The following is a 15,507-nucleotide window of genomic DNA, read 5'->3' as shown; positions in this document are numbered from 1 at the left end:
CACACACACACACACACACACACACACACACATTATCCCAGCAAAACTCATCTCGGTGCCATGTCACAATGGATGTCTCAGCGCTCTACACCAACATCCCCCACAACGATGGCATTGCTGCGACTGCCTCAGTACTCAATGCTGACAACTGCCAGTTTCCAGATGCAATTTTACAACTCATCCGCTTTATCCTGGACCACAATGTCTTCACCTTCAACAACCAGTTTTTCATCCAGACACATGGAACAGCCATGGGGACCAAATTTGCACCTCAATATGTCAACATCTTCATGCACAGGTTCGAACAAGACTTCTTCACTGCACAGAATCTTCAACCGATGCTGTACACTAGATACATCGATGACATTTTCTTCCTTTGGCCTCATGGTGAACAATCACTGAAACAACTATATGATGATATCAACAAATTCCACCCCACCATCAGACTCACCATGGACTATTCCCCAGAATGAGTTGCATTCTTGGACACACGCATCTCCATTAAGGACGGTCACCTCAACACCTCACTGTACCGCAAGCCCACAGACAATCTCACAATGCTCCACTTCTCCAGTTTCCACCCTAAACATGTTAAAGAAGCCATTCCCTATGGACAAGCCCTCCGTATACACAGGATTTGCTCAGATGAGGAGGATCGTGACAGACACCTCCAGACCCTGAAAGATGCCCTCGTAAGAACAGGATATGGTGCTCGACTCATAGATCGGCAGTTCCGATGCGCCACAGCGAAAAACCGCACCGATCTCCTCAGAAGGCAAACACAGGACACAGTGGACAGAGTACCCTTCGTCGTCCAGTACTTCCCCAGAGCGGAGAAGCTATGACATCTTCTCCGGAGTCTTCAACATATCATTGATGAAGACGAACATCTCGCCAGGGCTATCCCCACACCCCCACTTCTTGCTTTCAGACAACCACACAACCTCAAACAGACCATTGTTCGCAGCAAACTACCCAGCCTTCAGGAGAACAGTGACCACAATACCACACAACCCTGTCACAGCAACCTCTGCAAGACATGCCGGATCATCGACATGGATACCATCATCACACGTGAGGTACATGGTAAATACTCTTGCAACTCGGCCAACATTGTCTACCTGATACGTTGCAAGAAAGGATGTCCCGAAGCATGGTACATTGGGGAGACCATGCAGACGCTACGACAACGGATGAATGAACATCGCTCGACAGTCACCAGGCAAGACTGTTCCCTTCCTGTTGGCGAACACTTCAGTGGTCACGGGCATTCAGCCTCTGACCTTCGGGTAAGCATTCTCCAAGGCGGCCTTCACGACACACGACAGCGCAGAGTCGCTGAACAGAGACTGATAGCCAAGTTCCGCACACATGAGGACGGTCTCAACAGGGATCTTGGGTTCATGTCGCACTATCTGTAACCCCCGTGACTTGCCTGGGTTTGCAAAACCTCACTTACTGTACTGTCTGGAGACAATACACATCTCTTTAAACTGTGATCAGTGCTCCTTCCACTCACATTATCAGCCACTTCAGGTCTTGAACAGCAGGTTAGGTGTAAGGATTCGCATTCTAATCAGTAATCTCTAAACTGTCTGTGCTTTATATGCTCTGTCTGAGGCCAGAACTCTCCATTCACCTGACGAGGGGGCTAACCCCGAAAGCTTGTGAGTATATTATCAAATAAATAGGTTGGACTAAAACCTGGTGTTGTCAGACTTTTTGATGAGAGGTAAGTGCAGAGCATCCGATGGCTCTCTGCTACTCACGGTGACCTCTCGTTGCAGCCATTTTCTGTTTCAGGTCTGTGGCAGCTCTGTGTGTGTGTGGGGGTGCGGGGGGGTGGGGTGGGGGGGGGGGGGGGTGGTGTGGTTGCGGTTGTTCTTCACTCTGTGACCGTATCTTAGACTTCCTAACCCACAGACCATAAGGACAAGTAAGGACATCTGCTCCACGATCACCCTTGACACCAGTGTCCCACACTGGCACAGTGGTTCACACTGCTGCCTCACAGCACCAGCAACCGGGGTTCGATTTCCAGCTTGGGTCACTTGGAGTTTGCACGTTCTCCCCGAGTCTGTATGGGTTTCCTCCGAGTGCTCCTGTTCCCTCCCACATGGACTTTGTGCCAGGAAGTGGACGTAGAGGCTTTGGAGAGAGTGAACAGAAGGTTTACCAGGATGTTGCCTGGTATGGAGGGTCTTAGCTGTAAGGAGAGATTGGGTAAACTGGGGTTGTTCTCCCTGGAGAGACGGAGGTTGAGGGGAGACCTAATAGAGGTGTATAAAATTATGAAGGGTATAGATAGGGTGAACAGTGGGAAGCTTTTTCCCAGGTTGGAGGTGACGATCACAAGGGGTCACGGGTTCAAGGTGAGAGGGGTGAGGTATAACTCGATATCAGAGGGACGTATTTTACACAGAGGGTGGTGGGGGCCTGGAATGCACTGCCAAGCAGGGTGGTGGAGGCAGACACACTGGGATTGTTTAAGAATTACCCAGATAGTCACATGAGCAGACTGAGAATGGAGAGATACAAACGAATGGTCTAGTTGGACCAATGAGTGGCACAGGCTTGGAGGGCCGAGGGGCCTGTTTCCTGAGCTGTACTGTTCTTTGTCCTTTGTTCAGTCTGAGAGATGAGCTGGTTTGGTGGATTGGCCATGATAAATTCTCAAACATGCACCAGAGTGTGGGCGACTCAGAGAATTTCACAGTAACTTCATTGCAGTGTTAATGCAAACCTTACTTGTAACTAATAAATAAACTTTAAAACAAGGCTGTGCCCTCAACCCCTTACTACACTGTGGCCAAATTCCCTTTTAACTCGATTTTCAAGTGTGTTGATGACACCACTGTAGTGGGTCGGATCTCAAACAATGATGAGACAGAATACAGGAACGAGATAGAGAATCTGGTGAACTGGTGCAGCAACAATAATCCCTCCCTCAATGTCAACAAAACAAAGGAGATAACCTTCGACAAAGGGTCACCTGGACTCAAAACGCCAGCTCTTTTCTCTCCTTACAGTTGTTGCCAGATCTGCCGAGGTTTTCCAGCATTTTCTCTTTTGGAAAAAGATAGTCATCGACTTCAGGAAGTGTAAAGGAGAACATGCCTCTGTCAACGGGGATGAAATAGAAATAGTCAAGAGCTTCAAGTTATTAGGTGTCCAGAAATGTATTGCTTCTTGCACACTATACAGACAGAGTATACCATTCATAGAGAAGGAAATGAGAGAGTGCAGAATGTAGTGTTACAGCCATATCTAGGATGTAGAGAAAGATCAACTTAATGCAAGGTAGGTCCATTCAAAAGTCTGACGGCAGCAGGGAAGAAGCTGTTTTTGAGTCGGTTGGTACGTGACCTCAGACTTTTGTATCTTTTTCCTGATGGAAGAAGGTGGAAGAGAGAATGTCCGGGGTGCGTGGGGTCCTTAATTATGCTGGCTGCTTTCCCAAGGCAGTGGGAAGTGTAGACAGAGTCAATGGATGGGAGGCTGGTTTGTGTGATGGATTGGGCTACATTCATGGCCTTTTGTAGTTCCTTGTGGTCTTGGGCAGAGCAGGAGCCCATACCAAGCTGTGATACAACCAGAAAGAATGCTTTCTATGGTACATCTGTAAAAGTTGGTGAGAGTCGTAGCTAACATGCCAAATTTCCTTCGTCTCCTGAGAAAGTAGAGGCATTGGTGGGCTTCCTTAACTATAGTGTTGGCATGGGGGGACCAGGACAGGTTGTTGGTGATCTGGACACCTAAAATCTTGTAGCTATCAACCCTTTCTACTTTGTCCCCATTGATGTAGACAGGAATATGTTCTCCTTTACGCTTCCTAAAGTCAATGACGATCTCCTTTGTTTTGTTGACATTGAGGGAGAGATTATTGTTGCTGCACCAGTTCACCAGATTCTCTATCTCATTCCTGTACTCTGTCTCATCATTGTTTGAAATCCGACCCATTACGGTGGTGTTGTCAGAAAATCAAATTAGAGGGGAATTTGGCCACACAGTCATTGGTGTATAAGGAGTATAGTCGGGGGCTGAGAACACAGCCTTGTGGGGCACCGGTATTGAGGATGATGGTGGAGGAGATGTTGTTGCCTATCCTTACTGATTGTGGTCTGTGGGTTAGGAAGTTCAGGATCCAGTTACAGAGGGAGGAGCCGAGGCCCAGGCCACAGAGTTTGGAGATGGATTTCATGGGAATAATAGTGTTGAAGACTGAGCTGTAGTCAATAAATAGGAGTCTGACATAGGTGTCCTCGTTATCCAGGGGTTCCAGGGTTGAGTGTAGGACCAGGGAAATGACATCTGCTGTGGACTTGTTGCGACTGTAGCAGGTCCAGTTAGTCTGGGAGGCTGGAGTTGATTTGTGCCATGATTAACATTTCGAAACACTTCATAAAGATGGATGTCAGAGTCACCAGCCGATAGTCAGGCACCGGCCGATAGTCATTAAGGCACGCTGCCTGGTTTCTCTTAGGATGATGGTTGTTTTCTTGAAGCAGATAGGGACCTTAGATTGTTGTAAAGAGGGGTTGAAGATGTCTGTGGATACCCCCATCAGTGCAGGATCTGAGTGCACGTCCGGGTACCCTGTCCGGGCCTGTCGCTTTCCTTCTGCACCAGTCTGCCCTGAGGGACCTTGTCAAAAGCCTTACTGAAGTCCATGTAGACAACATCCACTGCCCTACCCTCATCAACCATCTTCATCGCTTCCTCGAATAACCCAATCAAGTTAGTGAGACATGACCTCCCCTTCACAAAACCATGTTGCCTCTCGCTAATACATCCACTTATTTCCAAGTGGGAATAAATTGTGTCTCAAAGAATCCTCTCCAATCATTTCCCTACCACTGATGTAAGGCTCATTGGCCTGTAATTACCTGGATTATTCTTACTACCTTTCTTAAACAAAGGAACAACATTGACTATTCTCCAATCCTCTGGGACATCCCCTATAGTCAGTGAGGATACAAAGATTTCTCTCAAAGCCCCAGCAATTTCCTCTCTTGTCTCTCTCAGCATTCTGGGGTATATCCCATCAGGACCTGGGGACTTGTCTACCTTAATGTTTCTCAAGAACCCCAATACCTCCCCCTTTTTGATCTCAACATGACTCAAACTATCTACACATCCTTTCCCAGACTCATCATCCACAAAGTACTCATTTAATACCTCACCCATTTCCTCTGGCTCCACACATAGATTCTCTCCCTTATCCTTGAGTGGGCCAACCCTCTCCCTGGCTACCCTCTTGCCCTTTATATATGTATAAAAAAGCATAAGAACATAAGAAATAGGAGCAGGAGTAGGCCATCTAGCCCTTCGAGCCTGCCCCGCCATTCAATAAGATCATGGCTGATCTGTCGTGGCTCAGTTCCACATTCCCGCCCTCGCCCCATAACCCTTAATCCCCTCGCTTATCAAAAACCTGTCTACCTGTAACTTAAGTATATTTAACGAGGCAGCCTCCACCACTTCAACGGGCAGAGAATTCCAGAGATTCACCACCCTTTGAGTGAAGAAGTTCTTCCTCAACTCTGATCTAAACTGCAACCCCACCTTATCTTGAGGCTGTGCCCTCTAGTCCTGCTGTCTTTTCTAAGCGGGAAGAATCTCTCTACCTCTACCCTATCCATCCCTTTCATTATCTTATACGTTTCTATAAGATCCCCCCTCATCCTTCTAAACTCCAACGAGTACAGACCCAATCTATTTAGTCTCTCTTCATAGTCCAACCCCCTCATCTCCGGCATCAGCCTAGTGAACCCCGTCTGCACTCCCTCCAAGGCTAAAATATCCTTGAGCAAGTGCGGGGACCAAAACTGCACACAGTACTCCAGCTGCAGCCTCACCAGTGCCCTGTACAGTTGCAGCAAGACCTCCCTGCTTTTATATTCAATCCCCCTCGCTATGAAGGCCAGCATCCCATTCGCCTTCCTGACCACCTGCTGCACCTGCAGACTGGGTTTTTGCGGCTCATGCACAAGGACCCCCAGGTCCCTCTGCACCGTAGCATGCTGCAGCTTTTAGCCCTTTAAATAGTAATCCCTCCTACTATTATTCCTGCCAAAGTGGATAACCTCACATTTGCTAACATTATACTCCATCTGCCAGGTCCTCGCCCACTCACTCAGCCTATCCAGATCCCTCTGCAAATTTCCACACCCTCCGCACAATTTGCTTTTCCACTCATCTTTGTGTCGTCAGCAAATTTCGTCACCCTACACTCAGCCCCCTCCTCCAGATTGTCTATATAAATGGTAAACAGTTGAGGCCCCAGCACCGATCCTTGCGGCACTCCACTAGTCACCAACCGCCAACCAGAATAGCACCCATTGATACCAACTCTCTGCTTCCTATTAGACAACCCATCCTCTATCCACGCTAACACCTTACTCCCAACTCCATGCCCCCTAACCTTCTGAAGCAACCTTTTATGAGACACTTTATCAAACGCCTTTAATCCTGCTGGCCAATACTTTTTCATGACCTCTTTTAGCCTTTCTTACTTCTTGCTTAAGCTTCTTTCTTCTTTTCTTGCATGCCACACTTTTCTCTTTGACTAGGCTCACGTTATCCAAAGTTCCCAAAGCTTGTCATACTTATCCTTCATCCTTCCAGGAATGTGCTGGTCCTGAATCCCTATCGACTTACACTTGAAAGCCTCCCACATGCCAGATGTTGATTTGCCCTCAAACATCTACCCACAATCTACATTCTTCAGTTTCTGCCCAATATTGTTGTAATTAGCCTTGCCCCAATTTAGCACCTTCACTTGACGATTACATTTATCTATATCCTTCAATACTTTACAGCTTACTGAATTGTGGTCACTGTTCCCGAACTGCTCCCCTACTGAAACGCACACACACACACACACACACACACATACACACACACACCGTACTCACACACACACAAGGCGGCACGGTAGCACAGCGGTTAGCACTGCTGCTTCACAGCTCCAGGGACCTGGGTTCGATCCCTGCCTCGGGTCACTGGCTGTGTGAAGTTTGCACATTCTCCTCGTGTCTGCGTGGGTTTCCTCCGACAGTCCAAAGATGTGCAGGTTAGGTTGATTGGCCACGCTAAGAAATTGCCACTTAGTGTCAGGGATGCGTAGGTTAGAGGGATTAGTGGGTAGGGCGTTAGGGCTTGGGTGGGACTGTGTTCAGTGCAGACTCGATGGGCTGAATGGCCTCTTTCTGCACTGTCGGATTCTATGATTAATACACATAAGTGCACACACAGCGTACACACACACACACATACAGATTAGTCACAATCACACACACACACACACACAGCATACTCACGGACACACACATATAAGTGCACATACACAGTGTACTCAGACACACGCACACGCAGGATACTCACACACATATATACCCAGACTGCAGACAGTGCAATTCCTGTGCAGAACATTCCTTTGCCACAGGGTGGAGCCAGAGCTCCATTCAACCAGCACAAAGGGACTAGTTTAGAGGAACAGGTATTTGGCTGGCCAGCTCAGGGTCAGTGTACTCCAGCCTGCTACTCCCACACTCAGCCCAATCATCACCTCCCATTCCTCTCTCCCCGGTTTCCTTACAGAGCTTTGCATCGATGAAACAACCTCCCATGGCAGTGACTCCCATATTTTCACTGCTGCCTGAGTAAAAGGGCTTCTCCTGAATTTTCCCATTGGATTTACCGGCGACCATCTTATATCACTGACCCCGACAAATGGAAATATTTTCTCCACAATGACTTTTTTCAGCCCTTTAATAGTTTTAAATCCCACAGCTTTCCGTTCCCTCTCTCCGAGGGAAAAGATTCCCAAACTCTCCAGTTTTTCCGGATAGTGAAACATCTTCCTGTGAATCCTGTTCTGCTGCTTTCCCCATTGCCTCAGTGCCAGGGGGCATTGCTAGGGGACAGTGCCAGGGGACAGTGCCAGGGGACAGTGTTGGGGACAGTGCTGGGGGCATTGCTAGGGGACAGTGCCAGGGGACAGTGCCAGGGGACAGTGTTGGGGACAGTGCTGGGGGCATTGCTAGGGGACAGTGCCAGGGGGCATTGCTAGGGGACAGTGCCAGGGGGCATTGCTAGGGGGCAGTACCAGGGGGTCAGTGCTAGTGGGCAGTACCTGTCCCAGCTTTGGGGAGGTTTAAAACAATGTTGCTTTGTTGGGATTTAGCGATGGCACACGGAAACTCCCCCGTGTCTGCGTGGGTTTCCTCCGGGTGCTCCAGTTTCCTCCCACAGTCTGAAAGACGTGCGGGTTAGGTGCATTGGACGAGCTAAATTCTCCCTCATTGTACCCGAACAGGTGTTGGAGTGTGGCGACTAGGGGATTTTCACAGTAACTTCATTGCAGTGTCAATGTAGGCCTACTTGTGACACTAATAAATAAACTTTAAACCTTCTGCCACTGCGAGTGTGAGATTGAAGGGAGTTGAATGTTGACTTCCCGTGGCAGAGAGGGTGAGATCATTTATTCTCTTCCTGCACTGAGTAATATTGCAGGTTCGATTCCGACCTCGGGTCACTGTCTGTGTGGAGTTTGCACATTCTCTCCATGTCTGTGTGGGTTTCCTCCGGATACTCCGGTTTCCTCCCACAGTCCAAAGATGTGCGGGTTAGGTGGATTGGCCATGGTAAATTGTCCCTCAGTGTCATGTTTACCTTATCACGAGTAATCTACCCTACATCTGCACCACCAGAAATAAAACTTAACATTATCTCGTTTATTGCTGATTTTATCTTTCCAGGCACGTAGAGGGGTTACTTTGATGCACGACACTGATCCTCCACTTTTATTCATTCATGGGACATGGGTGTCACTGTCTGGCCAGCATTTATTACCCATCCCTAGTTGCCTGAGGGCAGTTGCAGAGTCAGCCACATTGCTGTGGCCCTGGAGTCACATGTAGGCCAGACCGGGTAAGGATGGCAGATTTCCTTCACTAAAGGACATTAATGAACCAGATGGGTTTTTCCGACAATAATTTCATGGCCATCAGTAGATTCTTAATTCCAGATATGTTTTATTGAATTCAAATTCCACCATCTGCCGTGGTGGGATTCGAACCCGGGGTCCCCGGAGCATTCGCTGAGTTTCTGGATTAATAGTGAAGTGATAATCCCACTCGGCCACCACCTCCCCATGGGTGATGTTCACTGTCCTCCTTCCCAGGCCGTCCAGCAGCGGCACACATTTCAACCTCACATCCTTACTCTCCAAATCATTCCACACTCACAACTCACCCCCCCAATCTCACCCCCAGTCACCCCCCCCAATCTCACCCCCAGTCACCCCCCCCAATCTCACCCCCAGTCACCCCCCCCAATCTCACCCCCAGTCACCCCCCCATCTCACCCCCAGTCACCCCCCCAGTCACCCCCCCCAATCTCACCCCCAGTCACCCCCCCCCAATCTCACCCCCAGTCACCCCCCCCAATCTCACCCCCAGTCACCCCCCCATCTCACCCCCAGTCACCCCCCCCAGTCACCCCCCCCAATCTCACCCCCAGTCACCCCCCCCAATCTCACCCCCAGTCACCCCCCATCTCATCCCCAGTCACCCCCCCCCAATCTCACCCCCAGTCACCTCCCCCCATCTCACCCCCCAATCTCACCCCCAGTCACCCCCCCACCTAACCCCGAGTCACCCCCCACCTGACCCTGAGTCACTCCCCCACTTGACCCTGTCACCCCCCACCTGACCCCGAGTCACCCCCCCACCTGACCCCCAGTCACCCCCCACCTGACCCCGAGTCACCCCCCACCTGACCCCCCGTCACCCCCCACCTGACCCCAAGTCACCCCCCACCTGACCCCCCAGTCACCCCCTCACCTGACTTCTAGCCACCATCCCACCTCACCCCCAGCCCACCCCTACCTAACCCCGAGTCACCCCTCTCCCACTGCTCTTCTGCTGTTTTCTCATCTCCTCCAAGATAGAAACTAGAAGCAGGAAGAGGCCATTCAGCCCTTCGAGCCTACTCCACCATTCATTCTGATCATGGCTGATCACCAAATCCTGATCCTCCTTCCCCCCCATATCCATTCATCCTTTTAGCCCCAAGATCAATAACTAATTCCTTCTTGAAATCAGATATTTTACAATCTGTGGTAGTGAATTCCACACATTCACCACTCTCTATATGAAAAAAGTTCTCCTCACCTCAGTCCTGAATCAATGACCCACCATTGGGAACATTCTTTCTAAATCTACCAGAAATTTATAAGTTTCTATGAGATCCCCTCTCACTCTTCCAAACTCCGGTGAATACAATCCTGACTTTGTCTTGTTGTCATTCATAGAATCCCCACGGTGCAGAAAGAGGCCATTTGGCCCATCGAGCCCGTGCCAACCACAATCCTACCCAAGCCCGATCTCTGTAACCCCACATATTTACACCGCTAACCGACACATCCCCGGGACACTAAGGGGCGATTTAGCACGGCCAACCAAACCCGCACATCTTTGGAGTGTGGGAGGAAACCGGAGCACCCGGAGGAAACCCACGCAGACACGGGAAGAACATGCAAACTCCACCCAAGCGAACCCAGGCCCCTGGCACTGTGAAGCAGCAGTGCTAACCACCGTGCCACCATCTCCTCATATGACAGACTTGCCATCCCAGGAATCAGGATGGTAAACCTTCCCTCTATAGCAACAGCACCCTTCCTCAGATAAGGACACCAAAACTGCACACAACGCGCTGGGTGTGGTTCTACATTCCTCCCAGTGCTGGCCATTTGTGTGTACCCAAGTCCTTTCGGAGAACAGTACCGCACAGGAACAGGCCCTTCGGCCCTCCAAGCCTGTGCCAATCTTGTTGTCCTAACTTGACCAACCGCCTGTATCTCTCTATTCCCCGTCTGTTCACGTGTCAATCCGGATAAGTATTAAATGTCGCTAAAATATCTGCCTCAACCACCTCACTGGGCAGTGCATCCCAGGCCCCCACCACCCTCTGTGTAAAAAAAAAACTCCTCTCCGCACATCTCCACTGAACCTTTCCCTCCTTCTGTTTCCCTCCCTTGTAATTGTCTGGGAAAAAGCTTCCAACTGTTCGCCCTTTCTATACCCCTCATAATTTTATAACCTTCTAGCAGGTCGCTCCCCACTGCCCCCCCCCCACCCCCCCACCCCCCCACCCCCCCTCAGCCTCCATGCTTCCAGGGAGAACAATCCCAGTTTATTCAATCTCTCCTCGTAGTTAAAACCAGGCAACACATTCTAAACATTTCATCGGCTGTAAAGCACTTGGGAGACACCCCGTGGCTGTGAAGGATGCTATGTAAAAATTGCAAGATTCCCCACCGCCCCCCAACCCCTCCCCTTTCTTCCTTAGCAGCCCAGAACTAAACAACAGACCTTTTAAGCGTCTGCTCTCGACTACGTGGTGCATGTTCCAACTCCACCCTCGAGGGGGAGACCTACCCCGCACCCTCCCCGGCTTCGAGGGCAGAGAGAAAAAGGATTAAAAAGTCATCTCAATGTTTCTCCAATATGCCATTTTATTATCTCCAGTAGACATTCATTCTTTCTGAGCCGCAGCTTACAGAACAGTGACACCATTATATAAATAAAAATTAAACCGGTACCTTATTCTTTATTCCCTAAAAAAAAAACTCCACACAAAGAAAGGCCAATCCCTTTAACAATTTACAACATAAATCCAAAAAAGAAGAAAATAATCGTGAATGTATTTACAGTTTTTAATGAAGTGCTTCGAAACAGCATTCATTTCTAATCTCCTCTGAAGCCTTATTGCGAAAAATACAAATTTCTTATATAAAATCCAAAAAAATATCATTACAAAACCTCTCAATAATGGCAGTGTTTCATTTATAAACTGGTCATTTATTGATCTGATAATTAAATTTTGTTTTCTCGATAGAAACTTTAATGCATCTTGTCAAACATTAACGTTCTGAGGTAGAGCCCCTCCTTAAAATCGGTATACGGTCAAAATACTGAATATACATTACGCACAAGTTCTTATTTACATCAAATTCTATTACAACTTCTTTTTTTAAAACTGCTTTGGTAAACAAAAGGAAATAAACTATTCCATTGTGCAGTCCTGCGAGAATCATTATCGCTTCCAAACAGTTCTGACTGTTAAAAAAAATGTTACATTCACTACCAGAAAGAAACTGCATTTCTGCTTTTAATATATTTGGATTAAGAGTTCAGACGAAACGCAACCAAGAATTCAAACGTTGACTATTTATCTGACAGTTCCTTTTTTCTTCCCCCCACCCCCAAATCGTGCTTGCAATCGAAGATAAAAAACAGAGAGAAAGAGAAGAGAGAGAGAGAAGAGTCTTGCTTTAAGACAAATTCGGGTCTTGAGACCGAATTGTGATCCATAGGTTCTGATCTCCCTTCCCCAACCATCCAAGGGAGTTGGGTTACCTTAGGTGTGTTCAAAATTGATCCTTAGTGCCAGTACTCAGGGACAAGAAGCCAAAAACAAAAAAATTAAAACAGACACATTCTAATTGTAATCCATCACCGAGTTCATTAATTCTAACCCATCCACCAAGGACTGGGGTGCTTATTCATCGGGGTGTAATTTACAGCGAAGTGTTAGTTACAACATCTGAGCATTCACAAGTTTTTGCACCAAGTGTCAAACAGAATCTGGTGAGAAAGCTTAAGGAACCACAGGAACACTATTTCAAGCGACCCATATATGAGAAACATTCAAATTCCTGTCTCACCCCAAGCACAGAAATTTTAATCTTGCTTTTGGCTTGCATCCAAAATGGCATTCCTGAGGAGGAGTTCTTATCCTACCTAGCAACCCCGACTCTCTGTAGAAAATTTCCCAACAGGTTGGGCAGAAGGGAATGGGATTTGGATTCAAGTTTCCGACTGGCATTTTAAATGGATGAGGGAGGGAGGGGGTGGGTGGGGTGGGGTGGGGTGGGGGGGGGTTTAAAAAAATTAAAAATCTGGACCTCAACCAACCTGTTTCTGCATGTTGTCATTATCAAAACAGGGCACAGCACAGAAGGGCAAATGAACAGTTAGTTACCAGGAAGAAATTACATTTTTTTCTCCCATTCTCACATTCCTCCTCCCAAAAACATCACGAGAGACAAAATAAACTGCAACGATTTTCACCAAATCAGCTCCTATACTCAGGGATCTTATTTTTCAAGACCAGGTTAACTCCCAAGCAGTTTTAGTTATGATGGATGGGGGAGTTCAGAAGCATTGGATGCAGAGGGGAAAATCTGTTCCTCTATCTCTCTCCCATTCAAAGGACAGAGGGGGTCTGTTTTTCTCTCTCTCTCTGCGTCTCCCATTCAGGGGTTGGGGGATCTGTTTTTCTCTCTCTCCCATTCAAAGGACAGAGGGGGTCTGTTTTTCTCTCTCCCATTCAAAGGACAGAGGGGGTCTGTTTTTCTCTCTCCCATTCAGGAGTTGGGGGGTCTGTTTTTCTCTCTCTCCCATTCAAAGGACAGAGGGGGTCTGTTTTTCTCTCTCTGTATCCCATTCAGGAGTTGGGGGGCGGGGGTCTGTTTTTCTCTCTCTGTATCCCATTCAGGAGTTGGGGGGCGGGGGTCTGTTTTTCTCTCTCTCTCCCATTCAAGGGATAGAGGGGATCTGTTTTTCTCCATTCAGGGGTTGGGGGATCTGTTTTTCTCTCTCTCCCATTCAAGGAACAGAGGGGATCTGTTTTACTCTCTCTCTCTGTCTCCCATTCAGGGGTTGGGGGATCTGTTTTTCTCTCTCTCCCATTCAAGGGATAGAGGGGATCTGTTTTTCTCTCTCTCCCATTCAAGGGATAGAGGGGATCTGTTTTTCTCTCTGTCTCCCATTCAAGGGTTGGGAGGGATCTGTTTTTCTCTCTCTCTCTCTGTCTTTCCCATTCAAGGAGCTCTCTCTGTCTCCCTCTCCCTCTCCCTCCCATTCAAAAAGGTGGGTGGGTGGGTGGGAGGTGATGGCGAGTCTAGAAGATTTTGAGTCTCTTGCCTCCCCCCACAGCCCTGCCCCCCTTCAGGAGCCTCTGGGGCGGCTGGTCTTTGGAGAGGGGGCAGTACTTGATGGTGTGCGCGTTGTCCCCGTTGGCGTTGCACAGGGGGCAGGTGTAAGCCCGCAGGATGGGGCAGACCACCCGGCCGTCCGGCGTCTTCAGGACGTGGGAGGCGTAGACATCCTCGGGGGCGCCGTTGTTGCGGCAGAAGACGCAGATCTTGGGCTCTTGCTTGGCCCTGCCGCTGCCCTTCCTGAACGCCCTCCTCTCCAGCCCCAGCAGCTCCAGGGGGCCGAAGGGGTCGAGCAGGGGGTCGGGCTCCGGGTGGCCGGCCCCGGCGGGGAGGGGCTGGAAGGGGTTGAAGAGGGGCAGGTTGTCCTCCAGCTCCAGGAAGGTCCTGGCGTGGCTGGGGGAGCAGCAGCGGTCCACAGCCCCCTGGCCAAGGCAGGGGCAAGTCGAGTCGTTCAGTCCCAGAGTGGCCTTCAGAGACTCAGTGATGGAGTTGGATGAATGAGGCACATTCCTGCGGTTCTTCATGACCAGAGTGGATAGCCCCAGGTAGTCATTCCAAAAGTTAAAGGTGTAATCGTAACCCTTCCCAGCGTTCAGGTAGTTACTCTTCAAAAAATCCATGCTGCCCCTGGGAGTTTCACAATTCCAATCGCTGCTATTTCATTGAAACAAAGAGGAGGGAGATTGAGGGATGGGAAATTGGAAGGAAGCTCCTTTTGTAACACTTTGCTGTATCTCTCTCTCTCTTTCTCTCCCCCCTCCTCTCCTCTCCTCTCCCTGCTGCTTCTTTCCTGCCTCCCAGTCTCAGTAACTGAATGAGCCTCTTGTGTTCAGAGGGTTTTAAAGGGCTGGGTTTACACTGGAAGAGGAGGAGTGTCCACACACACACACACAGCTATCCAAGTTTATGATCAACCGCATTCCTACCGAGAGATTGGGAAAAGGTGCAACGGATCAGCAGCAGAAAGTGGCCCGGAGCTTTTGTCAGATGGAGTGTGGTACCTGGGATTTGAGTTGATTTGTTATCGTCACATGTGTTGGGGTGCGCTGCAGCTCAGTGGCTGCCTCGCCAACGTAAGGAGTAGGAGCAGGAGTGGACCATCTCGCCCCTCGAGCCTGCCCCGCCATTCAATAAGATCGTGGCTGATCTGAAGTGGATCAGTTCCACTTTCCCGCTTTCTCCCCATAACCCTTAATTCCCCTGTCTATCAGAAATCTATCTACCCGTAACTTAAATATATTCAGCGAGGCAGCCTCCACCCCTTCAACGGGCAGAGAATTCCAGAGATTCACCACCGTTTGAGTGAAGAAGTTCCTCCTCAACTCTGATGCTAAACTGCCATCATGCCTCACAGCACCAGCGACCCAGGTTCAATTCCCAGCTTCTGTCACTGTCTGTGATTTAATTTGATTATTGTCACATGTATTAACATAACGGTGCAAAGTATTGTTTCTTGCGCGCTATACAGACAGTGTGGAGTTTGCACATTCTCCCTGTGT

The 15,507-nt window shown here is 49.0% G+C and overlaps 1 protein-coding gene across 1 annotated transcript; it reads right to left on the bottom strand.

Moving 5' to 3' along the window:
• Window positions 1–13,830: 13,830 nt before the first annotated feature.
• Window positions 13,831–14,778, bottom strand: nanos1 (nanos homolog 1). Its single transcript, XM_080196929.1, has one exon. It carries the CDS (start codon window positions 14,626–14,628, stop codon window positions 13,972–13,974), a length of 657 nt encoding a protein of 218 aa, XP_080053055.1. The 5' UTR covers window positions 14,629–14,778; the 3' UTR covers window positions 13,831–13,971.
• Window positions 14,779–15,507: the final 729 nt, after the last annotated feature.

Source organism: Carcharhinus amblyrhynchos, chromosome 1 (assembly GCF_965287045.1).
Source record: "Carcharhinus amblyrhynchos chromosome 1, sCarAmb.v2.hapA, whole genome shotgun sequence".
NCBI classification, from domain to species: Eukaryota; Metazoa; Chordata; class Chondrichthyes; order Carcharhiniformes; family Carcharhinidae; genus Carcharhinus; species Carcharhinus amblyrhynchos.
The sequence above is the reverse complement of the archived record's forward strand: the minus strand, read 5'-3'. Positions and strand labels throughout refer to the sequence as shown.

Bases quoted from the DNA above. Each gene is read 5' to 3' on its own strand.
- nanos1 (XM_080196929.1), bottom strand. From the start codon at position 14,628: ATGGATTTTTTGAAGAGTAACTACCTGAACGCTGGGAAGGGTTACGAT.